This window comes from Ricinus communis, chromosome 4, assembly GCF_019578655.1.
Source record: "Ricinus communis isolate WT05 ecotype wild-type chromosome 4, ASM1957865v1, whole genome shotgun sequence".
NCBI lineage: Eukaryota > Viridiplantae > Streptophyta > Magnoliopsida > Malpighiales > Euphorbiaceae > Ricinus > Ricinus communis.
The window spans coordinates 28,165,114-28,180,792 of record NC_063259.1 but is presented as its reverse complement, the minus strand read 5'-3'; the positions used below and the strand labels follow the sequence as shown (position 1 = coordinate 28,180,792).

Genomic DNA, 15,679 nt, shown 5'->3' with positions numbered 1-15,679 from the left:
GATCAAAATTTTTTCTAATTAATATGATAATGATATATGTTCTTAATTTTTATTTTATACTTATCACTCATTAACTATCATTTTTTTAAGCGTTCTCAACTGTTGGATTTAAGTTTTGAATGTCATCTAAGTCACCACTGCTTGATCCAATAGAGCCCGTATTTATAAAAAGAATCTTTTTTACCTAAATTTAGAGTATGTCATTACATATATACCAAATTGATAGGTAATTAACACATATTTATTAGTTTTATATAATAAAGTAACACTCATACATATATATTACTCTCTTATTAGTTGTAGTATATATACATATATATTACACTTCAGAATAGTGCTGAAATTTCTATATATTTACATTCAGATTAGTGAGGTTTTTATGTTAGTGGAGGTCTTAAGAACATTTCTTTTTTCTAATTGATATTTGGTAAATCAAACGGCTATATTCATTGTTGGCATCAGAATGATTATTTATATTTAATAAGAACATGATTGATAATTGGAATTAAAATATGTAACCACTAGTGAAATTAAAGGTGATTCAATGAAAACTATCAATTGTTTGCTTTTCTTTCTTAGAAAAAAAAAAGAACTAAAATTTGAATTTACAACTCTCTATTAAAGTTGGTGTTGTAGGCTTTGTATTGTTTGCAATAACTTATTTTTCAGAAAGTATAGTTTTTAAAAGTTTAAGCATTTAAGGAAAAGGTTAATACATGATCTAAAATATTATATTGTTCTAAAATTGATGATTAAATTAAATTTTTTATGAAATAGTCTTTTCAAGTACTACAATAAAGTTATAATATCAGAAAAGTAGACTTTAAGAACATAACTAATTTATTATTATCTTAAACAACATAACTAGTTTGATCTTGTTTTATATATTTTCTTCCTGAATATATTTTAAAAGATAATTTAAATTGTCAAGTTTCCAATATGAAAAAGTATACTAATTAAGTACTCTTAAATAATTAATATTTTTAAGTATCAACCTTATTGTTGAAAAAGAAATTAGTGCTGAATTTATTAGATATTCAAGTAAAAGTATACTGATAAAAAATTTGGAGATTCAATTACTTATCTAACCAGGGCAGATGAGGAGAGTAACTAGGGGAGCCATGGTCCCCTAATTTTCAATTTTTTTTTAAAAAATTTAAGTATTTTTAAATAGTATTATATTTTGGTCCCTTTTAATATGAAATTTCTTTTATATATTTAACCCTTCTAAAATGAATTTTTGACTCCATTTCTATATTTAACTTTCTTTAAGTAAGATACTTTCTACATAACAATAAGAGTACGCATTCCATAAAAATAAAGAAATTAAAAATAAAAATCTCAAAATTCTAAAAAGTGATACTTCTAACCTACTCATGACTCTAGAGATAAAAAGAATGAGATTAAAATATACAAATCCCAATTTCATAAACCTGAACTTGGTAGAAGAGATAATAGAAAAGCTAGTTTCCCCTTTAATACATTACTTTTGAAGGGGAAGCTATTATTTTAAACTCTTCCCTAACAGATTCAGACATCCACTTATGAGAATCGCACAGCTGAAGCATGTAAAGTACGAGTGGAAGCAAGATTCATTGTACTTGTGGCCAATGATATGCAAAAATTAGTGGGCAAAGTAAGAATTAAAATTGTTAGAGAATAGTTAAAGACTGAGAAAAGCAAAGGTAGTTTCGCGGCAATGGTGCCTGTTGCTTTCACATCCCACTTGGGGCATGATTACACTTTTCTAATTTAACTCTTTTATAACTACAAACGAAACCTCGTATCCCATAAATATTATCACACGTGCAGACCACTATAGCAACTCACCCTTACACCCACATAAAATATCTACCCCCTCAAAATTGTTAGAATAGTAATCGCCATATGTATTATATAATACTAATCATAATTCGTGAGTGATCATATACAGTTCAGCTAATTATCTTTTAATTATTGAGCTGGTGATTCATGGGAGATCCAGCTGCAAATCTTGTTGTCCATTTCAGGTGGTCTGTATTCTACTCTTCACCTACCACACTTCATAAAAAAAAAAACCCATCTCCATCGGCCCATTAAAACACACAAGTAACTTTCTAATTTCAATATTTATGCATATCTCTTCTTCTTCCTCTCTTTAAATTAAAACAATCTTTCATTTAAAATGATTAATAATTACAACATGTGACTTGACAAATAAATTTATTGATGTTTAAAAAATATATACTGATATTGTTATATAGATCAACGTTATTGATTGCGAATTCACTCACTTTATGTAGAACATTAAAAATAACACATTCCACTCAGTGGCTATATTGAGTTACAAATCGATTTCATTATCATTTGACAAATCTTTAAATGATTATGATTTTCTAAATTTCATAATCAAACTCATTTTTATTTTCATGAAAAAAGACAAACGAACTCCCATAAAAAAAGAAAATAAATAAAATCCTATCAAAAAAAATAAAACACATACCATATAATATTTAATCAATAAAATTAATAAAAAATTAAAATAAAGTAAGATCCTAGACGGACTTTTAATCAAATAAATTCGTCCTCATTATTATAAGACATTGATTTATCTCCTAAGATTGAAATTTTAACAATTATGAAATTTTTTTCCATACATCATTGATTTGTTAAAGAAACATAAAGATTTCTCAATCAAAATCTATAAACTCTTATTAATTCGTACAAATAAGATATATAAATAGAATTTAGCTATTTCATTGTCAAATTAAAAAAAAAACTATTAAAAAAATAAAAACAAAGAATTAAAATTAATTCTGTTGATGGCCAAAAAAAGACCTTCAAGGTAGTGAAATTTTTTTTTAAAAAAAAAAATCATTTAACGGCTAGAATTTGGACATATTATCATTTGCATATCTCTACTTTTGTTTTTCTTTCTTCCTTAAAAGAGTAAATTTTATATTTATCAGTTTATCTCTTTCACATTTTTAATGAAAAATAAAAGTAATGGGAATTGAAATTCTTGACTTTGTGCACGATAAGTAGACAGACATTCCATGCCTGAGTATTAACTAATAACAAAGGTATACAACCCAAACCCCTTGAGAAGATCAAAGATTACAAAATGGAAATAAAAGTCGAATAAATAGCAAAAGTGGAAACGAAGATGGCGCCACATGTAACCATAGGAACCTCAATCCGATTTTCCTTATTCACGCGTGCCGGTCAAAAGCTATAGGAGATAGACCGCAACAACGGCTCCTTTTCGTGATGACTAATCGCATAAAATTATATGAATGGGACAGAGAGACTGGAAATGGCCAATGTCACTTCATACAATATATAATCAATTGTGCTCATCTTCCACCTGTCATGAGTTTATGAGATAGCATGAGGCTTCCATGCATTCTTCTTTTTTAAATCTAGTATGTTCTAAACCCTCCTTCTTTCGCTATAGCAGTCGCATATACAATATTACTCAATAATCAAAATTATAGTGTTATTATTGTCTCATTGTAATTAAGACGATAAATCATAAAACATGGGATGCGGTCACGACTGCAAAGGAAGATTGATAACGTAGGTGTGAACAGAATTGATTGAACAAATTTTTAGTTTATTGGAGGGTTGTTGTTGAATATTGGTGATAATGATGATAAATGGAATTTCAGAGGGAAACGGCCAAAACCCTAATAACAGAAAATTTTAGAAATACATATATAAAAAGAAAGTGCAATGTTCCGGTCACGTGAAAGGGAGAGTATAGGGAATGGGAAAAGTCATTTGGGGTATGTAACGTAAGTCGGCGGGCAAATAAGGCTACTAATTTAATTACTCACTACAAACTAGAAAAGCATGATGAGTTATTTGGCACACACATGTTCTCGAGTGTCTTCAGGTGATACATTTGAGTTTTTTTATAACTTAACCTACAATTCAATAACTACACTGAAAGAAAACAAGCCAAAACCTATAAATTCCTCCCCAGATTTGGCATAATTTATACTTACATCTCTTATTTTTTTTAAAATATATATTTTTAACCCTCGTGTTAATTACCGTCTATCTAAATATTAGTATCGTGTGTAATTATAATAATAAGATTGCCTAATTCTATAATTTTTATTATTTTTCTAAGATATTGTAATTTTACTTGTCAGATAGAAATAAATAAAATGTTGTATTTTTTATTCTAATTTGAGCAAAAAAAATTTTATTTCATTCTATAAATAAATCTCATTTTAATATAAATTCACATAAGAGTAAAAAATTTCTTTTTAAGTTAGTAAAATATGATATCTCAGTACTTTAACTAACTCAAAGTTCATTGAACTAACAAACTACTAACGTAAAGACTATAACGATGAACGATATATAAAAAAGAGGGATGAAAGTGTATATTTTAAAAAATTGGAGGAAGCAAATGTAGACTATGCTGAATCTCGGGGACTTTTGTAATTACCAAAAAAATTATTAAGAAAAAAGCATGATGATGAGTTATCATTTGGAGCACACATTTTTGGTGCCACCGTACCACAAAGAAACTCCCCTATAAATACGTCACTTCTTTTGATCATTTTATAGCATGGCTTGTATGAAATCAAGCTAGGGCTTCCATTCATCGTTCATATATTCAGTTGTTGTTTGTTTTTCTTTTAATCTTTTTTCCTTATTTCGATTCTTCTAGTTTAGGGAAAGTGAAAGAGAAAGAGAAACAAACAGAGAGAGAGAGAGAAAGATGGCCATCTTTAATACTCATAATCCCAGTGTTTTTGTATTTGGTCTTCTAGGTATACTCTCTTAGCCTTAGTTGATTTCCTCAACTTACTCATGATTACACTATAATACACAAAGCACGAATTTTCTGAATCTCTTCTTCAATTTTGTAGGTAACATCGTGTCCTTCGTGGTTTTTCTAGCTCCAGTGTAAGTTTGATATATATGTTTTTATTTGCTTGGTGCTTAAAACTAGTTTATCATTTCCTAATGATTGCTTAAGCACATTGAACGTTAATCAATTAGGTAATTTAACTCATTTGCAGACCGACATTTTTAAGGGTTTGCAAGAAGAAATCAACAGAAGGGTTTCAATCATTTCCATATGTGGTGTCACTGTTCAGTGCTATGCTTTGGCTGTACTATGCTTCACTAAAGTCAGATGCTTTCCTTCTCATCACTATTAACTCAGTTGGTTGTCTCATTGAGACAATTTACATTACCCTCTTCATTACTTATGCACCCAAGCAAGCTAGGGTACGTACTTAATGAAAGACCTCTCTTGTATTTATTTATATTTAATTTATTCTTTACTTTTCTTTTTCTTTGTTACATAGTATGAATGATTTACTTCTTAAGTAAATATTGAACATGGAATTGCAGATAACCACTTTGAAGATTCTTCTTCTATTAAACTTTGGAGGATTTTGCTTGATTCTTCTTCTCTCCCACTTCCTTGCAAAAGGATCAGAAAGAGCTACAATTCTTGGATGGGTCTGTGTAATCTTTTCTGTTAGTGTGTTCGCGGCACCTTTGAGCGTTATGGTAAGAAATTAACTATACATATAATATGTAGCAAAACTTTTGCTTTTCAATCTGTCTTATAGAATCTGTTTCCATGTTTCTTGATTAGAGTTTGGTTTTGTCATCCACTTGCCAAGCACCATATCTAAAGATCTGTCTTGATAGGCACACGTTTATATTGTATAAAGATCTGGTTATATATATCTTCTTTAATTTATATTTCCGTGCAGAGGATTGTGATTCGAACAAAAAGTGTGGAGTTCATGCCATTTTACCTATCATTTTTTCTCACGCTCAGTGCAATTATGTGGCTGTTCTATGGACTACTATTAAAGGATTTGTATATTGCGGTAAGTGCTCTATCTCATATACAGGCGCTATTGAGTGATGACGTACTCTTGAAAGAGACGCCTCTCCTAGAATCTTGAAACTTTTAACATTTATTAGAGAGCTTTTTTTTTTTTAATATATATATGTATATATAGATAGATCGGTAGAGATCCAGATTGAGAACAAGAATATATAGAATATTGAACATACACGTACAAACTTCTCTTATGATCATTAATATATCTATAAAGAAAAGCTTGGTTTACAAGATATCAGAGTTTGATTCCAAGTAATAATGATAACCTCGAAATTAGTGGTAACAAACCCTAAACATATAAAAATGAATAGGGAACAGACATATCCATGTTCTCGTAGATTTAATTATTTCTCCGATTTCCTATCTCAGGTGCCGAACATATTGGGTTTAGTATTTGGGGTGCTGCAAATGATTTTATATGTAATATACAAGAACGTCAAGACGGTGGTAGAGGAGCCAAAGTTACCTGAACACAACGTTGATAATGTGAAACTGAGTGCTGTTATTACTTGCGAGGTGCAACAAGAGGTATGCTCCCAGTCCCAGCCAAACGGTGATGATGGTGCGCATAACAAAGAGCAGAAAATGCATGACAACCCCGCAAATGCAGTCACAGAATATCAACGTCATTCAGGCATGGATGCCTCGATCGCAGACCAATCAATAGCATGCCGAGTTTGATTTTACATATACCTGACTCCTCTCTCTATTTTTAATTCGGTTACATATATAAAGCTTCTACCTCACTACTACGCTAGCTGTGTAAAAAAAGGAAAAAGAAAAATTTGTAAAGGATGGCATATATGTAATTTTTTCTTTTCTAAATGTTATTTCTCTTGAATTATGTACTTTTTCTTGTGGAACAAATAGAGATGAATGGAGGTGGAATAAATACTTCTTTTATCCATGCATTTTATTTCTTTCTTTCTTTCTAATTTTCTATTTTTCTTCATATTTTGCTTTAATTTTATTACTATCACCAAGTAAAAGAAATTTATGAAAAACAATATTATTATTAAACATTACGAACTTTTCGGTACTTAAATTATTGTTTTCCCCAGTTTATATTTCCCTTAAAAGAAGTTCCAATTAATGTAATGGGAGAAATATCTTTTGTATTGGATCTTGTCTCCTCTTATGTTTGATTTTTAATTTGACCCTTTTTTAAATATATATATATATATATAATTAGTACATAGTAAGTTCTTTTTCTTTACATGAACAACTACATATTGCATACTTTATAAAAAATTAATTATACAAAACATAGAGAAAGGTCGAAATCTAAGAATTTAAATTTCAAAAATCAGTTAGCTCTGAAATGGTTGTTTTTCTCCCCATAACTCTGCAAAAAAGGAAACTGTCGATTGACTGTGGCAAATACGACATGCAAGTGCCAAGCGCAGGTTAGTAAAACTCGGAACACTTACCTAATCTTAGCATAAATATTAATTAAATTAATAGATAAGCTGATACATATTATTAATATTAATAATTAAAATATGTCTCGATTATCTAATATTTACTTATAAAATATTTATAATAATATTATAAATATAAATATAATTATTATAGTATATAAACCTGCACTAAATCTAACCGTCAACATAATCTATAGATGGAACAAACACAACCGTCTCAGCCGACTATTAACGGAAAGTGGGCAAGTTGTTGGTTTGGCGACTTCGAGAACCTGAAGGCCGAAAGAAAAAAAGAAGAAAAGATTTATAGAGAGAATCAGGCTGCCGACCGCCTAACCGACTTAGCAAAACTGAAATCGGGCCAAACTTAGTTCAGCTTTATACGGGATTTTAGACCCAAGCTCAACTCGCAAACATTGCATTCTGGGCTTGGCCTTTTCTTATTTTAATTAATATGTCGAATTTCCAAGTATAAACTTGCAAGTGTTGTCCACTTACCATTATTGAGTTTATTTGATTTTTAGTTTAGGATTTATTTGTAAATTTTTGGGAACTGGAGATCTATTAAAAATTATAATTTTAATGTGGAACATTCATAAATAGAAATACTCTTTATTATAATAAATTATAAATACTTTAAATTCTAATTTATAAAAATATATTTTTATATATAATTTTTAAAAATATATATTGTATGATATTATATTTTATTTTATAGTAATATTATTTCATCTCGTTATTTTAATATATTTTATTTTATGCATTATTATTTTTATTTAATCTTAAATGCACTACTATAAAGAATTTTTTTAATCGTTTTTCAGGGATTGCCAATCGGTTTTCTCCTGTAGAAACGGGAAAAGAAATCTCATGAGAGAGAGAAAGTTGTCAGTCTGGGTATTAATTTATTTTAAACTGTAGGTAAATATGAATTAGATTTATTGATTTGAGGTACTTCTAAATTCATATTCTCAAAGTCAGCTTTTGAACGTGGCCGACACAGAAACTTCTTTTCTAAAGCTTGATACCAATTCTGCAAAATGTTAGACATCATCTCTGCATAATTTCATGAATTAATAATGGACGTGTCATCTTGAAATTATGCTTTAGGCTACTTAGTGTTTAAAAGATGGCAGAGGTTCGGCTACGTGATTGATGGGCATATTTATTTATAGAAGCGACTTCATACTACTCCTTAAATAAGAAATATATGGTTAGGGTTCTCTGCATTATAGTATCATCCAAACCATTGCTTATTGCTTCATTTTTCATCTACATACTCTCTGGCTAGTCCATGACTTCCAACTCAAAGGCTAAAGGGCAACAAAATTTTATTGAATTTGCGTGTCCAACCTATAGATTAGGTGGTATATATCAATCATGAACAAGATATTTGAAATATGTTTTAATGATATTTTTAATTTACAAGTAACAATTATGTTTTTGTTTATATAACATATAAATTACGTTCATTAATAAAATGTAGTAATGGTTACTCAACCAAATGTTCAGAATTCTTTTTTGATAATTGATTTTGATTTTATTAAATTTTGAATGGAAAAAAACATGGACTGAAAAGTATCTACTCAAAGCCGAAAGGCTTACACTCATATAACCTTAAACATACTAACCCTAATACTTTCTTCTGAAAAAATCCCAAACAAAAAAATCCAAATACGTTACGGAGAAACTAATCACAACAGAAATAGCTCGAAAGAAGACAGAAAGCTCGCTGCAATTTTCTTCAGCAAAAATCTGCAACAATGAAGTGAAAAGCTTGCAGCAAAGCGGCAGAAAATTTGCTGCAGTTTTCTGTATAATTTGCAGCAAAAATAAGCAGCAAGGATGCAGAAAAATTGCTGCAATTTTAATTCAGCGAAAAACTGTAGCAAGGCTATCGGTCTTGTCTACAGCCCAGGTCTTCCTCGTTCAGTTCTTTCCCTGGTTAGCTCTCTTCCTTCTTGCTTTCCCACACCATCTACCTTCTAGATTACAAGTATGTAACTAGAATAACAACTAAAACATAGGCTAGTGCAATCGAAAAATCATTCTCTAAAGTGTCACAAAGGCCATCTGCTATGTCTTAAGCAATGCACCATATAATAACCAGTCTATAAATAAAAAACAGCAGCTGCAGCCATTTACTGCCTACAAACTCAAGACGACCATCAAAACTTCTCAAGCATACATGTCCATAATTTAATTGGAGGTCTTTAATTAGTTTAGGAAATAAAACACTACAAAGGAAGGCTCATTATTTATAATTCATTATTAAAGATAATAAATACTCCTTAGGAATCAAAAGGTGTTTAGTCACTAAAAGAATTACTCCTTATTTATGTTAGAGATTATAAATATTTAAGCTTAGCTCTAAAGTAATTACTGACATATTGACATACAGACATAATTTAGCCACTATATAATTTCTATAAATATTGATTTATAAAAATTATTAGCTTACTCGCTCAATAGTCTTACTATTTCTATTTTTTTTAATCAAAATATTTATAAATTTAAAATATTAAAAATTATACCTTTTCATTTTTAAAAAAAAATATTTTGTTGACGCAATTGATAATATTAGAATTAAATCTAATATTCCAAAATTATTTTCTAATAAAATTTCTAATGTATACTTAAATTTTTCCTTTTTAGTCACTTCTATAAATGAATAACTAAATTATAATAAATATTATTAAAAATATTCTTTAAATAGAAAAATAACTTAATAATAATATATTTGTTGTGAAAAAATAAATTAGTAGAGCGTAAGATATATTGTTTAGGGAAAAAATAATTAATAATATGTTGAGTTTTATGATTACTTTGTTTTTTTGTTTTAATTTTAGTTTTTCCATGGGAAGATGAGATCTAAGGATAGCTGTTAGGGAAGTATCTTAATTTCTTTAAAACAAAGTGACCCAGAAAGTGACCAACTAATTATGTTGGAAGATTCCGTAATGAAGACATTTTTCATCCTCTCTAGGCATCTAACTTTGACCCCTCTTTCCTTTTTCATACGATTAAGCCGCCTTAATTATTAATAATATTAACAAAACCAAAGTCTCTGTCCCACACAGAAGAACTTCCTCTCTTAAGTACACATCCCCAAATAACCCCAACCTCTGGTTTATTATGTTCTTCGTTTATATTTAGGTCACGTAATCAAAATCGGAGACCACAATTAAGCTCTTTTTTCTTCTTTATTTCCTTTTTGTTTTCACACGTTGAAATGAGATTCATATATAAAGTCAAAGTATTTCAAGTAAAAATCACAAATTATGTAAAGAAAGAAAAGAAAAATGTGAAGCTTTCCTTTTTCTTTAGCTTTCTTTTTATTTTCAGCATTTTGTTTTTCTTTAGCGTGTTTCAGCAGTCGACACTAAATACCATTCGCTGTTTTGGGAACCGATGCGTTGCCACAAATTTGACTTTACAATACATGTTTACCCAAAGACTATAAATCTATTATTTTTTATTATAATTATTTTACGGCTAATAGCTATTTACTCATAAATAATTAATTCCTTGCAAATTTATTATTTTAAATGTAATAACTAAAGAGACTCGAAATATTATGATAATGCTAAAATAAGAATTAGACCATTGCATTAGAAACCCTGAAATACTTACAAAACGAAAATTGTCAAAACCATTCCGTACCATTGACAATGCCAACGACTTTCTTATAACAGAATTACCACTCTAATTATATTACCCTAAACTTCAAAGAATGTAATTTCCTTCAATTACGTGGCTGTTAATTCTTCCATAACTATAGTGGTGACTAAACAACTGTTCCATTCTAAACGAAACGAAACAATTCTTTTCTGATTATTTTTTTAATTTCATAAGATTTGGATTCCGACACCTATTTTTTTAATTAATCCCACTTCGCCACTAAATTAAGGCGGTACATTTTTTTTTTATCTTATTTTAATATGCTTAATTTTTTTTAAAAAAAATTATTTTAATCTGTCTATTTATTTATAAGCTAGTGTACTTTGAAAACTTACTAGCAATGAAATAGTTGATTAAAACGTGTGACAAAGATGGAGTGTTATCGGTTATTGTCATAAAAGTCCAAGTCTAACATCTAATTGGAAATATATTTTATTTTGCAGACTATAAATGATTATATAATCTTTTTTTAGAAAAGAAAAAAAATTACTTTATCACTTTTCAGATTTTACATATAATAAAGAATTCAAAATCAAATATTTGCATATTAATCTTTAATATTTTAAAAGATTTGTTAAACTCTAACTAAAACTTGAACTTTTAACTTTACGATCATAGAGATAATTGAGCTAAAAGCTATATTTCTATCTATTTTATAAAAAGTTGGACTCCAACTTAATAAATTTATAGCACCACTATTTCAAAGCTACAATCTAGATTTTAAACCACTAGTGTCAGCCATTATAATGCGCAGTTAGTTTCAGGTTTAGTCATGCCGTTATATGGTTATTCCTGCAAGTCTTCAACTCTACAATGGAGACAGCTAAGCCAATATTCCCCCTTATGCCTTTCTTGGGCCTAGAGGTATTTTCTTCATTGCGTTCTGCTAATGGCTTAAAAAGAGAAAAACAAGAAAAAGCATCTAACGTTTCGTTAATTACAGAAAAAATGTGGGGAAGTTTACTCTGATCAATATCTTTAATTTCGATTACCATGACTATTAGCGAATCCGCCATGCATTATCATTGTATTCTTGCTAATAGTAAAATTAAGTTTCAAGTTTTTCAACCATAGTCACCTGGTGCATGTGGGCTACCATGTCATTGATTCCTTGCTATGTGATACAACAGCAAGAGACATGGTAAGACAGAAGAGACCCATAGGGTATGGCGGCTACAGGGTATTGAATCAATTAGGAAATTGTAAATTAAGTGCAGTGTTTTTCTTCAGCATAGTATCCTCCCGACATGAGCTCTCGTTTCTCCACCCTTTGGTTGCTCCTTCTATGCCAAAAGAGTGAAGATCCTTAATGCACATAAAATTCATGACCATATACCGTCAAAGTGGGTTTACACATCAGAAAGTTAACTGATAGTATATTCTGTAACAAATGCAGTAAGTATAATTCAAACCCTTTTGGAACCCTTCTATAAAGAGACCGAGCCAAGTGGATTCACTCCTATTAATTGGTTCAATTCGGACAATTCATGCCTTATCTCTCACTTTTAAATTAATAAAATCGAACTTTCATGCATAATATATTCTTTATGTTTAAGTAAAAGTAATTTTTTTCATTTTTTTTTAAAAAAAGAAAAATTGTTACAGATTTAAAATATCCCATAATCATCTAATCGAATTGCTGAATTAGAAATTAAATGATTAAGATAAAATGGTTATTCTTTCTAATCTTATTTTAGTTGATCATTTCATTAACTCAAAAGAAAAAATAAATTTAAAAAGAAAAAAGAAAAAAGAAAAGAAAAGGAATTGGTTGGTGCAACAAGGCCAGTGGGTTTTTGGTGAAGTAAAAGATGCGATATAGATAGGATTATATACATATACTCTGTCGAGTTGAGATGAAAGAACAGGGAAGTCCTCTGGAACTGAAATATGAGTTGTAACCCTTAAAACCACTTGGTGGGTGACACATCAGAAAGAGGCTGGTGGGACCCTTTGAATTTTGTGCACGTACTAGGAATGGTACCAACAATAGGGGTGCTTTTTACAGAGAGAGAGTTTACCTTGATGAAAAAATTAACCAGATGTGGATAATTATAGGGCATTAGGTCTCGAAAGCTGTTTGGATCATCTCAATGTAAAAGGTCTAGTAGGACCAACTGGAAAAAAGTTTGTTTATTTATTTTTTAAATTAAAAAAGATACCACTCTTATAATATTGAAAATATTTTAGCCATTTTGATTGTGCATGCAACTTGACTAGATTCCTTTCTCGTTGCCTATATAAATGATTCCAACTGATTGCTCAATTCACAACACAGCTTGAGTTGCCTAAATTCACTAACAGAGCTAGAGTTTCCTAATACTCGATATTAAGCAATGGCCTACCACTTGTCTTTGGAGTTCCTTTTTGGTGTTTTAGGTAGAAAACTAAGTTCAATTCTTTACGTTTTTCTCCTGATCATCTTGATCTTTAATTGTTCACTACTATCACTAGACTAACTTACTTTCTCTTGTTTCTTGTTTCTTGTTTCTCATTGGTGTAGCTAACATCATCTCTTCCATGGTCTGCCTTGCTCCTTTGTAAGTCTCTAGTTGCACTTTCCGAATATGTTTTATCATTTCTTTTACTAAATTTATACGTACTGATGATGTGAAATAATGTCGCAGGCCAACTTTTTATCAAATCTGCAAGAAGAAGACCAGTGAAGGATTCCAGTCCGTTCCTTATGTGATCGCACTCTTTAGTGCTATGCTATGGTTATTCTATGCAACTTTTGATGACAATGCCACCCTTCTCATCACCATCAACTCCTTCACATTCTTCATGGAAGTTGGCTATCTTTCTGTGTACCTTTTCTATGGCACAAGGAAAGATAGAGTACGTTATCTAAAGAACACTACTTTGCTTAATTTACATAAGCTGAGACCCTTTTTATACATAAGGAAAAAAAAAAAAGTTTCTATCTTTAGTTGACTCATTTAAATCAAATTTCTGCAGATGCTCACTACGAAACTCGTCCTCTTCTTCAATGTTTTCGGGTTCGGGATGATTGCTATCCTAACTCTGTTCTTAACACACGGCCGAAAACGTGTTGATGTTCTTGGATGGATTTGTATGATATTTGCTCTATGTGTATTTGTTGCACCTCTTGGTATCATGGTCAGTATCTAATTAATATTCCCCTTAATTTTTTTTTATTTCTTTCTTTGACACTAACATTCAATATTCCTTCAAATTTTTCTACTTAAATTTCAGAGAAAAGTTATCAAGACTAAGAGCGTCGAGTTCATGCCTTTCTCTCTATCATTCTTCCTCACCTTGAGTGCAGTCATGTGGTTCTTCTATGGTTTTCTGAAGAAAGACATTTATGTTTATGTAAGTGAATACATGCAAAATACGTACAATCATTCTATACCCCCATCAACTTTTCATTTAATCATAATATTTTCTTTGTTTTTTCCTTTTGACTAACATTTTTTTTCTTGGCATCAACAGATTCCAAATGTACTCGGCTTTTTCTTTGGTATTGTCCAGATGATTCTTTATTTGATCTATAGAAATTCAAAAAAACCCGTAGAGGAACCAAAATCTCAGGAATTTTCTGAGCATATAGTTGACGTTGCCAAGTTGAGTGCAGTTATTTGCTCTGAGCTGAAAACAATGGTGGTTGCAAAGTTGAATGACAATGGAAATGAAGTTGTTAAAGAAGAGACCAAGAATACGAAGCAAGAAATGGAAGCATCCAATAAAGTTTAACAATTAATTAAATGAACGTGTTTTCTTTTGTTTTTTCAATTTGCATGTAACTCTGGAAGTTGGTATTGTCATGTCTGTGGTGTCTGGCTATGCCATGTCAAAAATCTCCCTAGAATTGATATTTATTATGTGTATTAAGTAATATATAATAATAACATATGTTTGTTCAAGAGAATAAAATTCCTTTAGTCAATTTACATTCTCTCTTTCTAAATGTATTTATAAGCAAAAATCATATTCTTAAAGGAAGGAGAATTAGAATTCGACAAGTGCCAAACAGTGATTCCCACACACACACGTCCAGCAGACCATGAGAAACAGAAACAAGGCAGGCATGATGAACAGCAGTACCATAACCCTCTTCCCAAAATAGCAAAATGAAATATCAAATAAAGATACCGATACAAATACACGAAGACAGTGGAATGCAACCAAAAAAGAATTTTATTTTTGTTTTATTTTATAAGCAAAACAAGAAATTAACTTTGCGTACCAAAAAAAAACACATCTGTGCATCAAGAATATGATGGAAGTTAAAAGGATTGGTCAAATATATTGTCCATATTCGTCATATATATTTTAGGATTTTTTTTCTTTGCTATTTTGTATATTATTATACTAATTATTGAATAGGTGACATAATAGAATAATGAAAAACAGTATGTATTTTAAATATTATAATTATTTTATACACACGTCATTTGTTGAAAGGTAGAAAATAAATTGGGTAGTCAAAATCAAAATTTAAATTTCTGACCTTTTATATTTTACGATGAATAGTATGCTAACTATTGATATGTATCTTTTATTGAATTTATATCATAAAAAGATATTATTTTGGGCTAATTGTTGTGTCTATATTTTAAAGATTTTATTATTATTATTATTATTTTTTGAAAAAGAAACAAGAACTCATTGATTAACATCTTGATATTTTGGTGATAAAGGATTTATATATAGATGTGATTACGGTCTAATGTGTCCGATGATAATG

General features: G+C 29.8%; 2 protein-coding genes across 2 annotated transcripts; both read left to right on the top strand.

Moving 5' to 3' along the window:
* The first annotated feature begins 4,559 nt into the window (after positions 1-4,559).
* Positions 4,560-6,777, top strand: LOC8269175 (bidirectional sugar transporter SWEET12). The gene is made up of 6 exons (XM_002511080.2): positions 4,560-4,769; positions 4,869-4,905; positions 5,022-5,232; positions 5,359-5,520; positions 5,730-5,849; positions 6,236-6,777. The coding sequence occupies exons 1-6, from the start codon at positions 4,718-4,720 to the stop codon at positions 6,545-6,547; spliced, it is 894 nt and encodes a 297-aa protein (XP_002511126.1). The 5' UTR covers positions 4,560-4,717; the 3' UTR covers positions 6,548-6,777.
* Positions 6,778-13,194: 6,417 nt separating this feature from the next.
* On the top strand, positions 13,195-14,878 carry LOC8269176 (bidirectional sugar transporter SWEET10). Its single transcript, XM_002511081.3, has 6 exons — positions 13,195-13,347; positions 13,472-13,508; positions 13,596-13,806; positions 13,927-14,088; positions 14,185-14,304; positions 14,425-14,878. Exons 1-6 carry the CDS (start codon positions 13,305-13,307, stop codon positions 14,683-14,685), a joined length of 834 nt encoding a protein of 277 aa, XP_002511127.1. The 5' UTR covers positions 13,195-13,304; the 3' UTR covers positions 14,686-14,878.
* The last annotated feature ends 801 nt before the right edge of the window (positions 14,879-15,679 follow it).

Coding starts and splice junctions, on each gene's coding strand:
- LOC8269175 (XM_002511080.2), top strand. CDS start 4,718: ATGGCCATCTTTAATACTCATAATCCCAGTGTTTTTGTATTTGGTCTT. Junction 5,521..5,729: donor CGGCACCTTTGAGCGTTATG/GTAAGAAATTAA, acceptor ATTTCCGTGCAG/AGGATTGTGATTCGAACAAA. Junction 5,850..6,235: donor TAAAGGATTTGTATATTGCG/GTAAGTGCTCTA, acceptor TTCCTATCTCAG/GTGCCGAACATATTGGGTTT.
- LOC8269176 (XM_002511081.3), top strand. CDS start 13,305: ATGGCCTACCACTTGTCTTTGGAGTTCCTTTTTGGTGTTTTAG. Junction 13,509..13,595: donor ATGGTCTGCCTTGCTCCTTT/GTAAGTCTCTAG, acceptor ATAATGTCGCAG/GCCAACTTTTTATCAAATCT. Junction 13,807..13,926: donor ATGGCACAAGGAAAGATAGA/GTACGTTATCTA, acceptor AAATTTCTGCAG/ATGCTCACTACGAAACTCGT.